Source organism: Mastigoproctus giganteus, chromosome 13 (assembly GCF_048544385.1).
Source record: "Mastigoproctus giganteus isolate SK-2022 chromosome 13, ASM4854438v1, whole genome shotgun sequence".
Lineage (NCBI taxonomy): Eukaryota > Metazoa > Arthropoda > Arachnida > Uropygi > Thelyphonidae > Mastigoproctus > Mastigoproctus giganteus.
Genome location: NC_143587.1, coordinates 32825482 through 32849597, shown reverse-complemented (window position 1 = coordinate 32849597; position 24116 = coordinate 32825482). Strand labels below are relative to the sequence as shown.

The 24116-nt window shown below is 36.4% G+C and overlaps 1 protein-coding gene across 1 annotated transcript in view; it reads left to right on the top strand.

Moving 5' to 3' along the window:
• The first annotated feature begins 703 nt into the window (after positions 1-703).
• The window catches only part of LOC150075930 (metabotropic glycine receptor-like), a 133934-nt gene continuing 110521 nt past the window's right edge, over positions 704-24116 (top strand). Inside the window, exon 1 of the mRNA XM_090387213.1 lies at positions 704-1581. Within this exon, the coding sequence (XP_090243339.1) occupies positions 704-1581 (878 nt within the window). The remainder of the gene's footprint in view (positions 1582-24116) is intronic.

Below are 24116 nucleotides of genomic sequence, written 5' to 3'. Positions count from 1 at the left end.
TTGCATATTGTTTTTAACTTGGGCAAAGATTATTGTTTTCTACTAAGTATTTGAACATTTGCTTTTGGATTATATGTATTTTTTTGTGAACATTATTTAAATAATTTCGAAGGATTTCGACTCGAAACGTTGAAGACAAAAGTTCCATTATAATATTCAACAATTTCCTTATGAGAATCTTTTCTCTCCGTGTTCTTCATTCCTAAAAGGGATTATTTTGTCAACAACAAAACTTATCATTTGCTTAGCGAGCATTAATAAGCAGTTATTTTAAAACTAATGTAGTCTCTAAATGCCCTAACGTTTCTTTCGTTATTTTCCATATGAATGCTTTGTTCTAAATGCTCAATAAATGTTGTAAGAAACGTGTAGGAGTAAAGGACATTTATTTTATGTATGAATCATCTCAATTATCATTTTCGTGCATCAATAGAGTTCAAAGAGAATTTCATTGTTATTGAAAACGTTCTAGGATGATTTAATGTCCAAGACTAACCCTTTCTTCTTTCTTTTCAGTACTTGAAGAATGAAGCTGGAAACTCAGATTTTGTAAGAACATCTCTAAGGACAGCATCACGCTACTGTCCATTATCATTAAGCGCAACAAAAGATTTCAATGGCTTCAGGAGACAAGTAGGATAATCTCAAGTGTGTCCACCGTGGGAGACTGTGGTAGTTAATTTTCATGGAAATGGAATTCGCGATGTTGTTGCTCTTGTTAGGCCTATTTCCATATCAAGTGACAACTGTTCGATCACGTGATTATATCACTCGCCTTTTCCCCGCACACTCCTTAACCCTTTCGAGTGACGGAAGACCTTTGCGGCACGTACTACCAAACGTCCGATGGCGAAGAGGAGGCGTCCATCCACAGCACAATGAAGAGGTTCAAATGCTCATTGAAAGAGAGGAATTTCAGTCGGCCATTTTGCATTTTATCGAACTTGTCGTGGTGCTCAGCGAAAGGGGACAGCCGTGCACGCGTACCTCTCTGTTACACTTCGGTTACGAATTTCCCAACAAGTCTTCTGACCGTTTCCGATCGTTGGTGACCGCTACTGTCAGGACAGCAAATCTGCTTAGTAATTTTTATCTAAAGGCGCCCACCAACACGACTTTCTTACAGAAACCGGACATCTTCTACACCCTTGTGCAAATCAATGTCCAGAACGACCCGTTAGTGTTCAGTTCTTCGATCGCGTTCGACCGCGGAGCATTTCGATCCACGGGCGACACCTCAAACGCCTTGTTTTGCCCATTCGCTTACCGCCACGAAGAAAAAGTGATCAACAAGGATCTCGCTACGACCTTTAACCCGGGCTACGACGACAGGACAGCAGAAGGGACCGAGTGGTTCTCCAGGCAAGCGCTGAAGAATTTCACAGAGATTTTTATACGGAGATTTGGTTCTGATTATAAAGCGAGCGTGAGCGCCATACTGACAGGTAAAGCGGATTTGCTTGTGGGACCCGAAGATGGATTATGGACGTCGCCATATTTTGATTGCGGTGGAGGCAATACGTGGGTGGTGACTTACTCTTCGCCCTTTTTTGGACGTTCAGGAGACAACTTTGCGTTCAGGTAAGGGATCCTAATATTTTTTAATCAGTCCATGAGAAGCTCAGAAAATCTGGATTCACCATAACTCTTAATACTAATTGGAACACACAGCTGATCTGAAAAGGTTTATAGAAATTTATGCTAATTTGGGTTCCAAAAAGCGCAGTATTATCCTAGAGTAAAATTTAGACACAGATCAACTGGATCTGTTGCTTCATGTTGATAAAAATTGCTTTAAATATTGATATAATCATCCTCCCCACACTGGATGAAAAAGACCCGAGGTCGAATTCTGTTAATTACGAAGAATTTTCATGGGCCTTAGTTGGTCTCATGCGAGGGTTGCATGGCCTTTTCCCCCAAAACTGGGGTTTTCCTCCAGAAAACTTAAAAATCGACCACAGAACCCATGCGATTTGTAGAGCATGTATACAAAATTATACAATGCACGTTTAATATATATATATTACGGGATGTGGTGGGCGAAAGTCCGTGTAATTTAACTTTAATTTTAATTTATTAATTAATTTATTATTATCTGTTTTTGTATTAATTGTTTAATTTAGCAATATTGCGTTAGAAGCATACGTTTCTTATTTTGATTACGAAGGATTCCACGAGTCTTTTCTAACGTTTTTCCTGAGGACTGAAATGCATTTGGTTTAGAAATATTTTAGTATAGAAATATTATAATAATACTATTAATTTTAATTTTTAATATTTTTATTTAATTGCCTCAAATTTTACATTTCAAAAATAGGTAAATTAAATAAATAAAATACGTTTCAGAAAATGTTTTAAATTCTTAAAAAAGTATTTTTAAAATTGCTTTAATATTTTAAAATACTTTATTTTGAGAAGATACTGTTAGTCTGTTCAAATAAACTGAAAATATATGACGTATAGAATCCAGATAAAGGGTCGGAACATATCCCACCCTTTATTTGGATATAGTGGCTATTTATTTCAAATTTGGATTCTAAGAGGTCAAAATCTTTAATTTATCAAGTAAAATAATCACTTTTAATCTGAAAACTGATAAAAAACGATAAACCTCTGTAAGTTATATTATTTATCTCAGCGAAGTATCCAGATTCATGGCTGTCACTGGTGATCCACTTTTATTGGATCCACTGGCCAAAAGTAATCATGAGATAAATCATCGTTTTGAAAATTTTAACCTTTTTTGTATGTCTGTAGATTGTAATCTACAGAAACTATTTCTGTACATTGTAATTTTCCCCTCTTTTGAATAGAATCTAGAAACCTGAGAGAGGTTTCGAAGGCACATTTCCAGATGTGGAAACAATATTCCATGGTTAGGAGGATTTGCGATTTGTAGAGTGAACTGTTTTGGAAGAAAAGTAACGCCAAAAAATCCATATTTTAGATGCAGAGAGAGCAATAGTTGTGATGTGCTTATGTCAAGAGAGAGATTAGAAGTCAGGGTAATCCCCAATAGAGATATGTGATCTTGTCTAGAAATATGAGTATCATTGAAGATAAGCACAGGAGCAGAAGAATCCTTTTTGGGAGGTATAAGATAGGACTGAGTTTTAGAAGGATTGAATACAGTATAGAAATATTATAAATAATACTATTAATTTTAATTTTTGATATTTTTATTTAATTGCCTCAAATTTTACATTACAAAAATAGTTAAATTAAATAAATAAAATACAGAGACGTTTCAGAAAATGTATTTCAAAATTTCCAAAACTGTTAGGTAAAAACTTAGCGACATTACACATTTCAAAATTTTATATTACAAGCGTGAAACATCCGGTTTCGTAAAGTTTAAAATGTTAATACTATCTATCAATAACATACTTTGTTAAGATTATTTTCAAGATAATATAAGACACAAAGATATGTTTCTTCTAATACTAGTGGCTATTTATTTCAAAATATCCTCTCCTTTTTTTGGTGAAGCATTTTTCAAAGTAATAACGCACAAAAAATATTTGCTGTTCCCATTTCGAAATAATATAAAGATCTGCCAAACAAACAACGTTATATGAAAAAAGATGTACAAATAAATTGCATTTTTTGCAATAAAGAGCACCCAAGTAGTCGGAGAATGTAATAAAAAGTTTTTATGACTCTCTTATGGATTACAAATTTTATGAAAACATAGATTAATGAATGGAGTTAAAAGACATTCTTATGTTAATAAACGTGCAGCTATGCCGAGTTTGTTCCAACAGAGTACTCATCTTAAACATTTGGCTAATATAATAAATATTTATAGCGAACTACAAATGTCCTTTCTCTGCCTCATTAATCGATATCTACCATTTGTACACGGATTGCATTCATTTTGTGTTTGTTAAATTACTCGAGCTCATCACAAAGTTCGATACTTAGATGTTTTTCGATTGATATTTTGGCCTTTAGCGATACACTCCAATTTCATGTTTCTGTAAAGTTGGTCATCGTTATAAAGAAATCATTTGGAGCTTCGATTTACTGTCACCTTCCCACGTCAAAATGTCAACGCCACGTTTGTAACAGTTGCAAGGTTTGGAGTGTCATATCGAAGACTACTTCAGAGAAAGTTTTTATTTGAGAAAAATATATCTCGAAGGAAATAATTTCGTAAATGACCAAACCAAGTTACTAATCGTTTATCAAACTATTTTTTAAGTAATAATAATTAAAAAAATATATTATTATTACTTCTTAAAATTGTTCTTTAACTGTATGATTTATTTTACTATAATTATGTATTTTTTAAATATTATTTATTTTATTTTATTTAATCCTGTCTATGAGACGTGCTCTTCGACTGTTTTATTTATTTATTTTTTTAAATAATAGTCTGCGTATTTTCTATGGATCTCACGTTTACCGCTAGATGGTATTTGATCGTGTTTCAGTTGCCCTTAGTAACCATAATAACCCTTGCTTTAGTTAACAAAATCACTTTTCGAGGACAGAATACTAAGTAAGGTTTGTGCGTAGAGGGATTTACAACAGCAGGAGGAATCTGTAATTTTCCTACAAAGTTTTATACACAGGATTTAGAATCATACATCTGCAAAGACAGTTCTTTTTCTTTATATTTGTATATTCTTCATCGACTAGCAGTATAGGAGAGGTTTAGTAAATCTTATATAATTCACCATTGATTATTCATCAATGACTTGATTAAAATTATTGGCGATTCGATTTAACAGATTATTGGTGACTCGATTCTTAAACTATTGGAGACTCCATTCTTGTTGGCATCAATTTCCTCCCTAAAATAATTTCGAAAGGTTCTCGTAGGAAATATCTTCAAAAACTCAGATATGTGCTTAAAATGTTCTCTTCATCCTCAATTTTCAAACATTCGCATTTAGTTTTTTTCCCTGAAAATAAGACACCAGGGAAAATGGAGTCGAAATATGTTGGTAGACTACTGTTGGAATCTCGTACGGGAAACACCAATGGGCAATTATAAGTGTTTTGTTATCAGATAAACATTTTTGTAAATAGAATAAGGTTAACAGACCCATTATTTATAATTTTTAGTACTGCATGTAACATTTTCTTAAAATATATGAAATCTTTTTTACTAGAAACTTCGTTTTTTGACTTTAATACCTTCTCCCGTAAGATTGGTGGGCATTACAGCAATATGATTGCCATATTCAGCAACGTCGAATCTACAAGAATCACCCTAAATTTTAACAGGCAGCGAAAAAAAAACTTTTTTTTTTTCCAAACCAGTGACACGATTCATTAGGTTATTTAGTGACTCGATTCTTAGATTATTGGTGACACCATTCAATAGGTTATCCATCAGTTATTGGTGGCTCGACTGGTACTCGATTCATCAGTTATTGGTGGCTCGACTGGTACTCGATTCATCAGTTATTGGTGGCTCGACTGGTACTCGATTCATCAGTTATTGGTGGCTCGATTCCTAGATTATTGGTGACATGATTCAAAGGTTATTCATCAGTTATTGGTGACACGATTCAATAGATTATTCATAAATTATTGGTGGCTCGATTGGTATTCGATTCATCAGGTGGCTCGATTCCTAGATTATCGGTGACATGATTCAATAGGTTATTAATCAGTTATTGGTGGCTCGATTGGTACTCGATTCATCAGTTATTGGTGGCTCGATTCCTAGATTATTGGTGACATGATTCAATAAGTTATTCATCAGTTATTGGTGACACGATTCAATAGATTATTCATCAGTTATTGGTGGCTCGATTGGTACTCGATTCATCAGGTGGCTCGATTCCTAGATTATTGGTGACACGATTCATTAGGTTATTAGTAAGTCGGATTCATTAGATTGTTAGTGATTGGAGTCATTGAATGTTAAAATGGATCCGAAATAGAGGATATATCCTCTTATGTCTTTGTTTTAAAATCGAAAAAAGGAATTGGTGACATGTAATGAAAAACATTGTTTAAATCCTCAGATTCTTTTTTTTTTCCTGGGTGTCCGGGATAGGCAATTAAGTATACCACTGATTAATTCTATGTGCTCCTATAATTACAACTTTGGAGCAATAAGGACATGTAATAATTTCAAAATAATTTGGTCATTGGTACATTATGTAAATCAAGTAGAGATCTCAATGATTGTTTAATTTCACGTTTATCATTGTATGACAGCTACGAAAAGTTTTTTTTCCACAAATTTATTCATTGAAAATGAACGTTAAAAAAAGCACTCCAGACTAGAAAGTGGAGCCAGTTTTTTTTACTGCGAACCACTTTGCCGTTCTGTCTCCAACAAGCGTCTCTAAACATCTCAAAGCATCTCTAAACGCGTCAGTACAAATATCCATGGGTAAAAATACATCGGTTATAATTGCAAAATAAATTAAAATCAGCAAGAAACAAAAGAAATATAAATCAATAATAAACAAAACACGGAAACACAATCATAAAAAATAATAATAAATAAATAAACACGTAAATAAATTATTTACTAATTAATAATCATTCGAATGACAAGAGGGGGAATTTCAGAAGCCAGTTCAGCAGAACAGTGCCCATGGAAATATCTATAGTAAAGGCATGGAGCAGAAACAGAATGTCCATGAGACAGAGAGCGGAGAGTCTTTGTAAGAGACAGGTCATTAATTAACCGATTGCCCTCATTTTAATGGAGTCTAGAAGCCTAAGAGAGGTTATGGGACACGCCCCAGATGTGGGAATATTCAATGGTAGAGAGGATTTGAGATTTGTACAGAGTGATTAGCTGTTTGGAAGGAAGATTACGCCGAGAGCGAAAAAGAAAACAGCATTTTAGATACAGAGGAAGCAATATTTGTGATATGCTTATACCAAGAGAGATTAGAAGTCAGGTAATCCCTAATAGATATGTGATCTTGTCTAGAAACGAAGACAAGCACAGGAGCAGAAGAATCCTTTTTATACGAGATATAAGACAACTGTTATCTTTGTCAATTGAAGAATTACCTGGAGATAAGCATTTAAGGAATTAGTAGTGAATATTAGAGAAGATGAAACTGTTTGTGCAGGGCAAGGTTTCTCATACAATGGAAGGATGATATACGCTATCATCAGCAAAACTACAGATAGGATTTCCGGTCAATGGAAGAAGGTTATTAATATACAAGAGGAAAAGAGTGGGAGAAAGAAATGAACCTTAAGAAATACTGGCATTAGTGGAGCAGTTAGAAGACAGAGAGCAGTCTAACATAGCCCCAGTGAGCGGCTGGGGATATGTTATTAAGTGCCAACTGACTTTTAACATTGACCAACTGTGTGGTAGAGATTGAACTCTACCACACAGTTGAACTCTACCACACTCTACCACAGATTACCAACTCAGGGTGTTAGAGATTGAAAAAGACCTGGGGATAATTGTGTAGTCAGATATGAAGTTTTCTGAGCATTGCAGACAGGCTGCCAAAGCAAGTCATGGGGTCTTGTCAATGATATACAGGAATTTTGCTAGTAGGGAAAAGGAGGTGATAATCCCTTTGTATAAGGCAACGGTCAGGCCACACCTTCAGTACTGCGTACAAGTTTGGAGGCCTCATTTTAAGAAGGATATGGAGTTGCTAGGACGAATACAGAGAAGGGCAACAAGATTGGTGAGGGGAACGAAAGAGTGCTCTTACCAAGAAATTCTTAATTTCGGCAAATTGCAGCTTCTGGAGACTAGGCACCTGCGCGGTGATCTGATTGAAGTTGTATAAGGCCTTGAATGGTTTGAGCAGGCTCTATGCTGATGGGGTTCTTCCTCTTTCTCAGATTACGGACCTAAGGGGGTAAATTCAAATTGGAAAAAGACAATTGTTGAATTGCTTCTATTTGTCGTTGTGCAAGTTGATAGTTTAAATAAATTCAAGGAAGAAATGGCCAAACTTTTAGAGCGAATTGATGGTGAAATGGGATTTATTTATTTTTTTCTTTTTGGCTGATGCTGTATACGCTTGCTTCTTTGCATCCTATGCTTCTACTAATGCTAAGTAGTAACTTACCAAATCTCTAGATAAATTTAAAAATAAGCTAACGAACGTCACTAGGTCTATAAAGTTATTTATAGAATACGATTTAATATGCTAATTAGATCAATAAAACGGCAAAATTTTTCAAAAACTTATCAGTTGTGAGGAGCTCAAAATTCTTTGACTAGAACGTGCGTACTCTTCAACCAATTCAACTTGACAGAATGGGAAGAAAGATTTTAAGTCAAAGAAGATCGAAAAGAGGAGATTCCAAATTTCTAAGTCTCTGATAGGAAATATCAGAGCAGACCGAAAGATCGAAAAGAGGAGATTCCAAATTTCTAAGTCTCTGACAGGAAATATCAGAGCACGAGTACCGCCTTTGAAGCGAAAGGAATCCTACAGCGAATAATTAGGACAATTGAGATGAGCAATGGTTGAATAAACCAATAATTTGGATTCTGTCAGAAAAGTGCGGCATATGCTGTATTTGTGAAATGAGTGAGGAAGTGTTTGGAGGTTTAGTTCTTCTTTTTACTGATAAGTTTGTTCTATTAGTTTGACTATTCATGATGTATTCGATAGTAAAGAAAAGGAGTGGGGAGACTTGTTGTATGAAACAATGGGAGATTTAAATATGGCGTATATGTGGCAAGGATATACCCAGGTCCTTGACGTAACGTGGCCTCGACAATGCTCTCTCCCCCCCTTCGGCATACACACTACTCTGACTCCCTCTAGTCACTGTCTGGCAGATTAGAAGCAGTAAGATTATACACTAGCTGATCCGGAAAAAAAAATCCCATTAAAGTTCCTCGAGTCACCAACGGGATTCGAACCCGGGCCTTTTTCACATGGTGTGGGTAGGATGGTGACGATATCACTATGTTCTACGCGCAGACAGAGTTACCAGTAGGTATGGTCTGATGGATTATATTGCGGGCCGCTTGGAACACCGTTTTAGAGCTGTGTCCTTGAAAGATATCTCGCCATACCAATCATCACCTCAAAAGACATCAATAGTACTGCATGATGGAAGAGATGGAGATGCATTCTTCCTTGAAGAAAAAGCAAACGCTATCAACTTTCCTTTTTTTGCTACTTGTGTCTCTATGTTTTTGCATTTTTGGTTTTTCAAAACTTGAGGATGGACAGCATTTTAGTTGATCGGTCAACTTCATGCGGCATTTTAGTTGATTCTGTCAACTTCATGCGGCTTACAGCTACTGGTTGCCCAACTCTGCCTTAGATGAATTACATAAATGTAAGCCATCTACCATTTTAGTATAGGTTTACGCCTTCGCGAATCGTGATTAAGATTTAACTCTTTGCACTGGCTCCACTTTGACTGTGTCGTCCATCTGTTACGCTATTCCCTCTCCTGTGATTGACCAACCAAGCCTCGATGTGAAAAAAAAGCCCATAAACTTCTCTTGCCTTGGCGGTCTTTGAACGATGCCTTTAATAAAAAAATGAAATGGTTATAAGCGTTACAACAGACTTCACAGACCTACCTTCTTTGTTGTTGGAGATGTGCTATGCTTCCAGCACGTTCTGAATTAAATCCTTACAATCCATCAAAGTTATTTACATCTAGGATTGTAATAGTGGATCCAGGACTTATCACCAGTGCTTACTTTTCTTAAAAATCATTTTGTGACACTGATAAGTGTTTCTGAGACAAATACAGATATGAATTCTAACCTGCCTTTGTTTGTTAATAAGAAGTCGAGGGAATCCAACGTGAACAAACACTTCTTAAATGTTTTTTAAAATTGTTTTGTGCGCTCCCATAACTAATCCCCAAGACATCTGTAAGTTATCTGACTAATTCTATCTTCAAAGGACGATAGCTGATGCTGTATCAATAGCCACATCGTTTATTGAAACTGGTTGATATCCTGGATAAAGTGTGCTGATTATTCCATTTTTGAATCGCTTATAACATCCAAATACAAGTGGATTTGGGTGCAAAAGATTTCCTCCTTCTCCCGTAGACGTTTTTCGTTGTTGGTGTTTATTAAGTAGGGTGAACGAACCTGGAATCTTCTCTATACATCCTCCTGGATAACCATTGTTTGCATTGTCTTTGTCATCCTGCCCACAAAATAGCCACCTTTAATCAATTAGTTTTTTCCTGTAGACGCGGAAATTTAATTATCATCAGTCTATATAATTAATTAACAATAATCCAGAGAAAGAACATCATCTGCAAATATATATACAGATAAAAAAGAACTGCACGCTTCCTTTTTGACTGTTTATATATTTGGATTAGATTCTGACACTGATACATGTTAACTTATTTGCAAATATATTAGAAGACGAATGAAGTGTCCCTGTTTTTATAATTATTTGTCGTCTAGCAATGACAAAAAGGCCCAGTTTCGTTTCTGTGGTGATTACGCACAGCTCTCTCCTAATTAACAAGAACGAATAGTCTTCATAATAGAACTTCAGAGTGCAAAACACCGGAAGCCAACTAAGTGAAAGATATTTTGAAAAACAAGAATTTACATGGATTATTAACTTAGTGAATGAAGGAATTAGGGGATGTACGTTGTCTTTTTCCTTGTAAATTTTTATTTTCGTAAAAGGATTCCTTTTGTACATGATATGGTTGAAAAAATGAGAAAAAAGGTTTATTGACTGAGTCCTTGGTACGTGGTTATCTCTGCTGATGACAGGAGCAGTGAAGTTGAATTAATTTCAAACGGAAAGAAAAATTTTAAATAAAAATGTTGACTTAGATAAGCGCAGTGTTTTAAAATTTATCCGCCCAAGTGTGAAATTATTTGTAATAACCTGTTTAATTCGCTGTCTGCTGTTGCACATAAATGCTCTTTATTATAAAGACGAGAGCTCTTTCCAGTTGTTTAGATTAAACTCAAAGGTAAATAATTATTATTGTACAGGGTGGTCCATAAGTAAGGGAAAGGCTATACTTACATACTCTTAACAAAAGTACTTTCCTTTAAGAATCTTCACTGAAATTATCACAGGGTGTTAAATCCGACGGACTGCTGGGTTCCATTATGACCAATGGAAAATTGGGATGACACATTAGTGAAGATATTCGCATTTATGGAGTCTAAATATGCTTCTAATATCTTCTTCTTTACTGCAATCTTCTCGGCTGATCTCTTCCTCTCTGATGTATAGTCAGTGTACAAATATGAAGAAAAATTTTATGTCATCAGCATGTGTTCCAAAGTTGCTATTTAAGGCTTCAGCTAATCTAGACCAGGATGCATTAAATATTTATTTTGTTTGTTCAAATATATTTTTGAACATTTGTTTACATGTATTAATCGTGTGTGTTCGAAAGATCGTTTTGTCTGTTTTTCCAATTAAAAAACAAAAATTGTTTTTAGACGTCTAGGAAGTTTTGCTATTGAAAGAAACATGTATGGCAGATATAAGCTAGTCTGTAATCAGGTGACAAAGGAGGTTAGGCAGGCGAAGGCATATTAAGAGAAATCCTTGGCAACAGATGCTAAGAAAAACAGCAAGGATTTCTTTACTTATATAAACTCTAAAAGGAAGGGGATGAATCTGATCGGTCCACTTGACATCGATGGTTCGACTGTTGATGATCCTGCTCAGATAGCAAACAAACTGAATGAGTATTTTGCATCTACATTCACACGTGAGAAGTTATTAAGGTTTGAAAATGTCAGAAGGTTATCAAATTGTAGCAGGGTGCTTAATGATTTTGTAATAACTGAAAGCAAAGTGGAGGAGAAATTGTTAAAGTTAAACATAAGAAAAGCACCTGGGGTGGATGGGATCTATCCAGTTATTTTAAAGGAGGCGGCAAAGCAACTAAGCAAACCCTTAGCCATAATTATGAGAGCATCCTTGGACTCGTGGGAGATGTGCAAATATATCCTGGACTGAAGATGTGCAAATATATCCTGGACTGGAGATATCCAAATATATCCCCAATTCACAAAGGGGCATCGAAAGGTGACATGAGTAATTACAGACCAGTTAGTTTAACTTCTGTTCCGGGTAAAATAATGGAGTCACTGGTTAAAGATGCATTGCAAGATCATGTAGACAAGACTGCAGCAATAATTCATTCAGACATAGCATGGGTTTGTTAAGGGAAAGTCTTCTCTGACAAATTTGATAGGATATTATGATATGATTACAAAGGAACTAGATGCAAAAATAATTGACACTGTTGCGCATGGAAGACCACTGTACAGATTGGAGCAGAATGGTATTAAGGGTAAGTTGCTATAATGGATAAAAGGATGGTTGAGTGGGAGAAGACAGAGGGTGGTAATCAATGGGTGCTGCTCTTCGTGGATTAATGTTATTAGTGGAGTCCCACAGGGTTCGGTGTCAGGTCCACTGTTGTTTTGTATATTTATCAATGACATTGATGAAGGTATATCAGGCTTAGTGTCGAAGTTTGCAGATGACACAAAGGTTGGCAGGGTTGTTAATGACAGTAATGGCAGTGTGCTACTGCAACAGGATCTAGATAATTTGGGCAGATGGGCTAAGAAGTGGCAACTGAAGTTTAACCTTGACAAATGCAAAGTACTGCATATGGGTAGAAGTAACCCCAGAGAAACGTACCAACTGTGTGGTACTACACTTAAGGTGGTAGAAAATGAAAAAGACCTGGGAGTAATTGTGCAGTCAGATATGAAGTTTTCTGAACAATGTAGACAGGCTGCTAGGGCAGGTCATGGGGTTTTGTCAATGATATATAGGAATTTTGCTAGCAGGGAAAAGGAGGTGATTGTCCCTCTGTATAACGCAATGGTCAGGCCACGCCTTGAGTACTGCGTACAGGTCTGGAGGCCTCATTTTAGGAAGGATGTAGATTTACTTGAGCGTGTACAGAGAAGGGCAACAAGAGTTCTGCAAATTGCAGTGGCTGGAGACTAGGCACCTGCTCGGTGATCTGACTGAGGTGTATAAGGCCTTGAATGGGTTGAGCACGCTGAATTCTGATGGGATCCTTCCACTTGTTCAGATTACGAACCTAAGGGGGCATAAATTCAAATTAAGAAAAGACAGATGTAGAATAGATGTGCGGAAATTTGCCTTTAGCCAGCGGGTGGTTAATTGCTGGAACAAACTTCCATCTGTCGTTGTGGAAGTTGATAGGTTAAATAAATTTAAGGAGGAACTGGACAGGCATTTGGAGGGAATGGTGTGATTTTTTTTTTTTTTTTTTTGGCTGATGCTGTATAAGCTCATACACTGGCTTTCTTGCATCACATGACGTTACTACTACATCTTTCAATAATATCTTTGAATATATACCAGGTGACTCCAAAGACTTTTTGCAATTAAAACTAGGATTACTGGGCGCATTATAAGTACAGATAGTATACATTCGTCGACCACTTTATTAGGTACACTACATAATAAACATTTGAATATTGGTTTATTCCGTTATAATGTAATTAGTAGAATAATTAAATTATAGTAACCCGAAGAAATTTCTATACAGAGGTGTTTTGATTAATGTTGTTTTGAAATTACATCGTTTTAGGCATTGATTAACGTTACCTTTGTTTTGAAATTTCTGTCGGAGATTGAGGCAACGCTTTATGATATAGGACAACAATTAAACACTATGTAACTTCACAGAGAGGACTAGACCTCCAAAACTAACATTATCATAATACAATTAAATTCATATTTCAGTTCTCACGATGGGCCCTCGTGTAGCACAGTTGCTAGGATCGCTCCTCCCCACACCACGTGCATAAGACCTAAGTTCGAGTCCCGGCGATGACCTGAGGGTTTTTCACAACGTGACTGAGTTAGTGGATCTCAGGCGAGGTAACATGGTTTTTTCTCCCGGAAACTCGGGTGTTTTCGTTCAGAAAACAGAAATTCGACCTCAGAACTATGCAACTTGGATAACTAAAAGTTACAGTTGTTGGCATCGATGAAATTCGTTACATTTATTCCTGACAGTGAATGCTACACGTAATTCATCGGACACACACAATTACTTTACAACACCTCTCTTATTGTGACAGTTTAATTTAAAGATTTCAGATTCCATTCTCTAAACTTTCAGCACCTACGGTAACAAACTAACTAGACAAAACAGTTCGTGTTAATTATGCATCACATTCGAAGCCGATGGATTCTGCATGAAATCTTTCCAAGATCTTTTCGTCTTCGGTACGATTAGTTTTCCTTTAATGATTTCGAAGGTTCTCTTCTCATTAAAATGTGTGTGTCTCGCTCTCTTTCATAATTATTCTGTCAGCCTGCAGACACGTCTGTCTTCCAAGACTTCGCTTTATTCTAAGTTATTGCCACCAGCAAAAGCAAGGGAGAAAATAAGAAACGGGTGAATGGAAGGTCATTAATAAATGACCTGCTTGATAGCGTCATTATTAATGGAATTTGACTCGCTGTCCGCAGTCGATAGAAAGCGATAACAACTCACTATTTTTTTTTATTGGACTCTCACTAAACCATAAGTTATCATTATTCAGATGGTAATACATCCTTGAATTAGTTGTTCGGTTGCAATTTCACAGAAGTATTTGAATATTCTTCAGTAATATGCAAACCTCTAAACGAAAACGCTTAACATACATTGGCCCATCATTAACGTGCGCTGAAATCTTTGACTTCTATGACAGCCTCTATTCTCTGTGGAACATTCTCCACCAGACTTTGTAAATGTCCTTCGATATTTTCAGCCATTGGGCCTTCAAAGCGGAGACCACTTCAGCTCTTTTTCTTGGGCAGCTACTCCTAACAAGCAACCTGCGATCCAATTCATTCCAGAGGTTCTCTCTAGGATTGAAGTCAGGGCCCTGGGCTAGACAATTCAACTTTTCGACGTTCCTCTCCTCAGACTAATCCGTTATAAAGCAAGCAATATGACATAGAGCATTGTCCTGATAATACAGGTGTGGTCCTTCCTAGACGTGTACGGCAGGTAATGTAGTTTGGTCCAGAACGTCTAGATGGAGCTCGGCATTGATGGTTTTGTCTAAAACAACCAGTAGCTCCAAGCCCGTGAAAAACAGCCCCAGACCATTACCCAGGCAAGACCATCAGATTGGTAGACCATATATCCTGACTCATCATTCCAAAGTACAGTTTTCCATTGGTCTACGGTCTAAGAACGTCAGCCCTTACACAAAGGTAGAAGGCATCTGGCATTAGTCGGGGTGATTAGTGGCTTGTGGAAGGCTGCACGATCGTGGTAACCCATTTCATGCACCATATGGCCATTACCAATACTTATATACGTTGTGTTCAGAAAATTCATTCGGCTGTTGATGGAAAATTCTTCGATGGCTGTTTTGATTGAAGTGTCTGAATTGAAATGACGTCCTTTTAAAGTTTTTTTTTTTTTAAATAGGACCAAATACATGAGTCACATGACAACAAATCTTTGAGCGCCTTAAGAAGCACTCAAAAGGCACTCAACTTTTGAAATAAGGCCTGAATCTGGATTACAAAGTGTGGGCATGGAGAAAAACCATTCCTTCTATGATTTTCTTAGGTGGTTTGTGTAAAGCTGAGCAGGCGGATGAAAGTTCATCGTGTTGTTCCTAGTTAATTTTGAAATCATCTTCACTTATAAAGTCTCAGAGAAAAAAGATGGCTCTGTAGAAGAAGACGGTCACTATAATTTTTCCTGCAGAAATCTTTTCGCTCTTGGATATTGAGTATGTTTATTGAGTGGCAGCACAGTGTATATACACTGTGCTGCCACTTTATTAGGTACACGTACAACATGATGCACCAGGAACTTCGATTCGTTAGACCAAGCAACTGTTTTCCAATCCTCGATAGTCCAGTGCTGGTGTTGCTGTGCCCACAGGAGGCATGCTCTCTTGTTCTTGATTAATATCAAAAGGTACGCGATGTGGCCGTCGGTTGTTGTAGTCCATTAGCTACAACATGCGAGTAGTGGTCCGTTGCAATATTTTGTTCTGCGCACCAAGGTTGTATTCTGATATGATGTGCGATATTGTGGCCCGTCTATTTGCTTGCACAATTCTAGCCATCCTCCTCTGACCTCTCACATGAACAAGCGATTTTCTTCCACAGGAGTGCCGTTGAGAGGATGTTTTCTGTTCGTTGCACCATTCTCGATACACCCTTGAAACTGTGGTGCGTGAAAAGTTCAGGAGAACTGTCGTTTCAGAGATGCTTTGTCCAGCGCGTCTTGCACCTACTACCATGCCACGTTCGAAGTCCGTTAGATCGCTCCTTTTCCCCATTCTTGCTATGGTTTGTACGCTTAACTGGTACTAGAAAGGTTGTTCTGCTGCACTTATATCCACAACTGTGGTCATGTGACTTGCAACGTTGTGAAACTAACCATTTGTGTGCACAGCAGGGGTGTATCTAATAAAGTGGCAGCACAGTGTATAACTATGTATGATCGTACCAACTGTGTGTAGCACAGTTGGTACGATCTCCATCCTTCCCCCCCCCCCCACTGGGTAGAATAGACCTGCGTTCGAGTCCCGTTGATGACGTGAGGAATTTTTATAGGCCTTTTTCACACGTGGGTGAGTTAGTCAGTTTCAGGCGAGGATAGCATGGTTTTTTCTCCCGGAAACTCGGCTTTTTTCATCCAGCAAAACAGAAAATCAACCACAGAACATACGGAATTTATGGACAATAAATACGGAGCAATACGGCCTTAGTATGTATATTTGTTGTGTAGATACAATTATGTACAGTATATTTGCTTTTATATTTATTTGTAGCCCTCCTAGCCAGAAGGCTGTATTCGGAGCAAGCCTTACAGCTAAGAAAAAGATTTAATAATAACAATAATAATAATTATTATTAAAAAAATTAATGACAATGTCCGTCTGTTCGTCCGCATGTAATAACTCGACTCTCAGTGAATAGATTTTCATGAAATTTTATGTTTCGGTCTTTAGAATGAGCTATTGATCCTTTACATATCAATATAAGCTATTCACATACCGTATGTTGTATATTATGTTTTATACATTGGTTGGGTTAGATTGTTAGGTCGTTTTAATAAAGAGAAAACAAGAAACAAAAACACCAATGCTTTCAACAGGGATTCGTTGGGAAATTGTGACCAGATTAACCAAAAAACTTGCATCTTACCAAACTAGTTTCCTTTGAAATATATCCTCTACTGAGGCTAAAAATCGCTCCATCTTATACTAGCCTGAGCAACAACTTCCCTTCCATTCCCGGAAGCCTAAATAAATCGACTGCCAAATTATCGCGCAACAAGTGAAGCGGGGTGGCACCAGAATTCATAAGATGTCGACAGGCGCGCGTCTATCTTTTTCGATGCGCAGAATGCGTCTCCTTGATCGAAAAAAAAAAACAAAAAAAAAAAAAAAAACAAGAAAGAAAAACACATCAACAATACCAGAGAGGCGTTATGGAGAACCCCTTTTATTATTCTCTAGCAGGTACGTTTAATTGTCAGTTCTGTTTATTAAAATTCAAAAAGTTTTGTTTATTAAAATTTTTGTATACGTGTACTCCTATCTTCAGATCAACGTTTGAATAAAATTCAAACACTGTACGCATGCGCACATGGTTCATTTGCATTTTCATCACTTATTTGATCTGTGCACAGAATTTAAGTTCGATTTATAAAGGGCAAGTTTGTAAATTCGAATATTGCTTAACTTTTCCAACAGTATATACACTAACCTATCAAAAGTATCAGACACCATCATTTCGGTAAAGCACAAGTTTAAAAAAAATAATAATAATAAGCTGGACATCCTTGCAGAAGGCAACAGGAATTTGAGTTCACAAATACTACAAGAAGAAGTGAGGGGGAGGGGTGTAGTGGCCACGCCTTGATTTGGCCTTTCATCTCAATGGTATTCCGTGTGATACATGAAAAATATGTATCTTCAACGTGTTCTCATTAGAAATGCGAATGACAATAAAGGGTTATAAGTCAGCGTTTAAATATAATCCATGTATTGTCTTGTATATAAACCTTAATCCCTGTAAGAGACACCTATGACGCAATGGCGCCAATGTGCAACCAGTTTATGACTAACAATCCTATTCATCCTAGTAAAGGTACTAAATTCTAAAGGAAGCTAATCCTAGTGTCATATATAAGACTTTCTCAATTTTAATCAGTTAAGTCTTATAAATCCTAATTTACGTAGAAGCATAAATGAATATTGTTCGAAAGTGGAGTTGCTGAAGAATAATTATCCATAAAATTTAATTCCATTCTCCTGACATCTATAACCCATTAACCAGCATTTTTAGACGCATTAGCACACATATATATATATATAAAGCGTCTTCACATGTCTGTCCGTCCGTCTGCATGTAATAACTTGACTCTCAGTATATTTTTATGAAATTTTATATTTGGCTCCTTTTGAAAGATTCGTCGAGCCATCCCAAATATCATTATATTATCGGTTAGCGCATAAAATTCGTTGCTTTTTGCTTGTTTTTTGTTATCAGTTTACTAAATATATAAATAATCAAATATTAGTATTTTCTTATTATATTAATCACTATAAAATATTGGTGTAAATACACCATAGAAAACTCTTAAACGAAAAAACTACGTTTGTAGTGTGACACCGTTTCAAGCCTTGTTGGCCCTTCATCGGTGGGTGGGCAGGTACCCTGGTATTGCAGACATGACAATCCAGTTATGAAAAAAAAAAAAGATGAGCACAATATCAGATACTGATAAAATGATGCCTTTTCACACTACAAACGTAGTTTTTTTTTCGTTTAAGAGTTTTCTATGGTGTATTTACACCAATATTATATAGATTATTTATACTCTTAAATATATGATGCCTCGTTGCATTGACTTTCACTTAAATATATTAATCACAGCAGAAGCTGTAAATAATATAACATATAATAATAAATAGCTGCTATCCTTTAACTGTTATTAAAATCGAGGGAAAAATAAGTAAAGTGCATTACGAAAGCGTTGACAGCATACCACGCTTGTTTAACTAATTAAATCGCAGAGCCTATTACGAAACCGTAAAGTGAATATTGCTCTGGGAGGTATCTACATTCCGAAAGGAAAACAATTACCTTTATATATTATTAGTTAATAATTAATTGGTAAAGATAAATAGTTATTTATTCTTCGTTTCTATTAATTATAGAAAAAGATAAAAATCCAGTTAATTTTATCTCCCTTAGTACAGATCAGCACGCACGCACACGTGTGTGTTACAGATGGTGTAAGAGAAAAATATTGGGTTCTGTAGGCAAGCACTTATCAACAACAAAGTGGACCTCGTTTGGATGGTTCATCATCCCCTGATGACTGTATGTTATAGGGAAAGGGTGGACATTCCCTGAAAAAAAAAATCTGTTCGGCTTCGTGGTCACGAAAATATCCGGAGCGCTACCTGACCAATTTAGATAACGTGTACATTAACACGCAGTGGTTGTCATAACAACGGTGTAGAATAACACACTTCCTGTCCCGGATTTCTGGCTAGTAGAGGAACACTAAAACGATTGGAAAATCCGCAATATGCTTTCTCTCTCTCTCTCGCAGCTACTATGCGCAGTGAAGTATTGTTCTAGATTCTACTACACAGGAAATAGTCCAACCCCCGTCTACCACTTCCCCCTACTCTCTCAGGAATCCCAGCCGAAAAGGCAAAAGTTAACCAGAATTAATAATGACATTTACATGCGTTTGAAAACCCTCCTGCTGTTGACCCTCCTACTAATTTGCATAGTGATGAAATATTTACAGGCCAAATACGAGATATTCCTTTCAGTAATTAGAGCACGCCTCACCGGATAACGGGAGGGTGTTTTGGCAATTACGGGATACAATTATGTACGATGTCAAGTGGTTGATGGGAACATGTCACGTGGTGGCAATTGCAAAGAAAAACGCATTCTGGATAAAGAATCGTTACAAAAGATTTTTGTGGAAAATTAAACGAACGAACAAAGAAGCATAGTTGAACCGAGAAAGAAATTTATGCATTTATTATTAGAGAGTTTGTCTAGTGACATCACTTCCGGTCTCTATAAAGTCACTTCCTGTCACAAAAATTTCACTTCCGGTCACAAAAATTTCACTTCCGGTATCAATAAAGCCACTTCCGGTCTCGCTTATTCGAAGTGAATTTTACAGCCTTATTTTCCTCTAAATTAAAAATGTGCTTTTTTTAGGTCGTTATGCGCGTGTCTGGCAAATCCTTTCCCTCTAATAATTTTCTGGATAAGGAAAATCACTTCCCGAGTAAATAATTGCTACCATTGAACCATGAAATACTTGAATAAGTTAGAGACCTCCTTGAGAAGGCGTTTCGCCTTATTCGTGGACAACTGTACTGCGTCTTAAGCAATTAGCGGTTCGGGAAGATTGCACGAGACCTTCAGCGGCAGTGTTCCACCTGTCACGCATTTTATGACAAATTTGCATGAACATTTTCAGCTATTTTTAGAGCCTGAGAAAACACAGCCAATCAATCTTAGGTGCAGTTTTGTGTTCTTCGCTTTCTTTTTTTCCCCCCCTTTTTTTTTTTTGTACTTTGGTCGCGTTGAAGGATGAAAGAATCTTTGGAATACGAGTTAAAAAAGAATGAAACGAAGAATAATGGACGAAGTAAAGATAGATGGGAAAGTACATAAAACAGGGTATAATAAGAGAAACAGAGGATAATAAGAGGAAGAGATAAATACAGCAAAAATAATACAGAAAAAGATGAAATAAAAAGAACGATAAATTTGAAAGAGTGGAAAAGAAAGAGAGAGAGTAAATGAAAAGAAAGATAGAGAAAAACAAAATCGAAGAAAGAAGAAAGAAAGAAAGAAAGAGAGTCAATGAAATGAGAAAGAAAGAAGGAAAGAAAGAAATAGAGAGAAAAGATGAAAGAGAGAGATGGACAGAGAGACACATGGAGAGCCTGAACGAAGAAAGAATTGGATAAAAGAGAGAGAGAGAGAGAGAGAGAGAGAGTAAAGATGAAAGAAAGAGAGAGTCAAAGAAAATACGATAGAGAGAAACAAAATCGAAGAAGAAGAAAGAAAAAGAGAAAGACAATCAATAAAAGGAGGAAGAAATAAATAGGGAGAAACAAAATTAAAGAAAAGATGAAAGCGAGAGACAGATGGAGAGACTGAATGAGAGAATGGAAAAAAGAGAAAGGGAATCAAAGAGAAAGAGAGAGCAAAAACAAATCAAAGGATGAAAGAGAAAGACAGAGAGAGAGAGAGAGAGAGAGAGAGTGAGGGGGGAAGGACTGAATGAAACAATGGATGAAAGAGAAAGAGAGCCAAAGAAAGGAAAAAAGAAGAAAGAGAGAGAGAGAGAGAAAGAGAGAGAGGAAGAAAGACAAAACAAAGAAACTATGAAAGATAGATAGATAGAGAGAGAGAAAGAGAGAGAAACAGAAAAGAGATAAACAAAATCATAGAATGGATAAGAGAGGGAGAATGACAGATAGACAGACTCAAAGAAAGTATGGAAGAGAGAGAGAGACAGAAAGCCAGACTGAATTAAAAAAATAAAGAGAATGAAAAAGGATGAAAGAGAGAAACAGAATCAGACGAAGGGGGGAAGAAAGAGATAGATAAATAAAGAAAGACAGACAGAATCAAAGAAAGGATGACAGAGAGAGAGAGAGAGGAAGAGATAGCAAGAAAAAGACAGAAAGGCAGACATATAAATTATAAATAATAAAGTATTGAAAAAATGAAAAAAAATTGGAAAAAGAGAATTAGAAAGAAAGAGATGAGGCGATGTCAAAGATATTCTACAGGGACATTTTGTTGGAAATTCTTCAGAACTCTAAAGACATCTTAACCCTAAGCTAAGCTAAGCCAGATTGGTGGTAGATAAGGCAGCGAATGAAACCCTTGGCCACCTTCGCATCTTTACGAATTCAGATCGATGCTCGGCCTTGTGTACGCACAATAATCGAATCTTCCTGTCCCGCTACGAACGTCCCAAGTTTAATTGGAAGTCGGAGGTGCCCGAGGGCATCTTAATTCTCACACTTCCGCGGGGCATGCAGTTCAATCGCTCGCTCTAAGGCATCCACAAAATCGCCACCGACCTTGTGATCATAACCGCCACCGCGGTTGTATCTCACCATCTCTTCAGTGCGCCTACGCTCTGATTGATCGCTCCCGAGAGGTCACAGCGCAACATACCATCTCGCCGACAAGCCCGTATTTGAAATATGGGCAGGGAAGAAACGATGGTGTCACAGCGCTTCGACGAACTCTAAACGTACAACTTAAGTGGAGAAAAACAAATTTTTCTAAGATGGATTACGAGCAATGTGTCAGTTTTGCCACAATTTTTTGTCTTCACCAAAGTTCCCTACAAGCGGTTATTTTTCTTCGGTTTCAGTGTCGAATCCGAGTTCTTTATCGAACTGTGATTCGACACCGGCCGAATCCGGGATCGATAAGGATCCTTAAGATCGATTACGATTCGACTGGTGTCGAATCGGAGATCGATAAGGGAGGAAACGCTATGCTGAAGAGAGTACAGGGACCTTTCAGAACCAAAACTGGTCCCCTTCAGCATAGCTGAGCCCACTTAATGAGAAAATCGCTTTCCGCTGGCAGATCGTTAGTGTGTAATTAGTGCGGCGGCCAAACTTTTAAGTAATTAACAGTTCGATTAAAGTTCTACTCGAAGCGTAATTGGGGTAATGGTGGAGAAAAAGATTAGCCAAGAAGCAAACAGCATGCGACTGCATCGCCTTCTTTATTTCAAAAGGAAAAATATGTACGGGGTCATAACTCCATTAACAGCAACACGGACGGAGAGAGGAATAAAAAAGTGTCACATACCCTCTCGCTATGAAAGAAATTCACGAAAACCGCATATTAAAGTCCCCATAATTATTCAGGCTGGAGTTTTACACAATGGCTAATGGGCCCACTTCGTGCGTCGTAACCTTGCTCCAATTAATTAGACACAAAATGTTCCTCTTAAGGAGCTTATGCACCCACTTTAATAACAGTTTTTTCTCTTTAAGTTGTTTTTGCAATGTTTACTTCTTAGGCATTCATTTCGATATTTCGGATAAAGGAAATTCTTCTTATCATCGCGTATTAGCATAATTAAGAATGAATGTTAGCGAGCATTTATTTTAGTACAGTTCTTTATAACAAAATGCCTTTTATCGGTTCCTTAAAACAGCGTGCTTGTTTAATACAAGTCTAATCTAATCTAATCTTTAATATAGTTTAATCTAATTCATTTTAGTACAGTTCTTTATAACAAAATGCCTTTTATCGGTTCCTTGAAACAGTGCTAATCTAATCTAATCTAATATAACCCAATCTAATCTAATCCATTTAATCTAGTTTAATCTAATTCATTTTAGTACAGTTCTTTATAACAAAATGCCTTTTATCGGTTCCTTAAAACAGAGTGCTTGTTTAATCCAAGTCTAATCTAATCTAATCTTTAATCTAGTTTAATCTAATCCATTTCAGTACAGTTATTTATAACAAAGTGCATTTTATCGGTTCCTTAAAACAGAGTGCTTGTTTAATCCAAGTCTAATCTAATCTTTAATCTTGTTTAATCTAATTCATTTCAGTACAGTTCTTTATAACAAAATGCCTTTTATTAAAAGTTCCTTAAAATAGTGCTAATCTAATCTAATATAATACAACCCAATATAATCTAATCCATTTAATCTAATTCATTTTAGTACAGTTCTTTATAACAAAATGCCTTTTATCGGATCCTTAAAACACCTTAAAATCCAAGTCTAATCTAATCTAATCTAATCTTTAATATAATTCATTTAATCTAGTTTAATCTAATTCATTTTAGCACAGTTCTTTATAACAAAATGCCTTTTATTGGTTCCTTAAATAGAGTGCTTGTTTAATCTAATTTAATCTTTAATCTAATTCATTTAATCTAGTTTAATCTAATTCATTTCAGTACAGTTCTTTATAACAAAATGCCTTTTATCGGTTCCTTAAAACAGAGTGCTTGTTTAATCCAAGTCTAATCTAACCTAATATAATCTTTAATCTAATCTAATCTTTAATCTAATCTAATCTAATCTTTAATGTAATCTAATCTAATCTTTAATCTAACCTAATCTAATCTTTAATCTAATCTAATCTAATCTAATCTATTTTAGTACAGTTCTT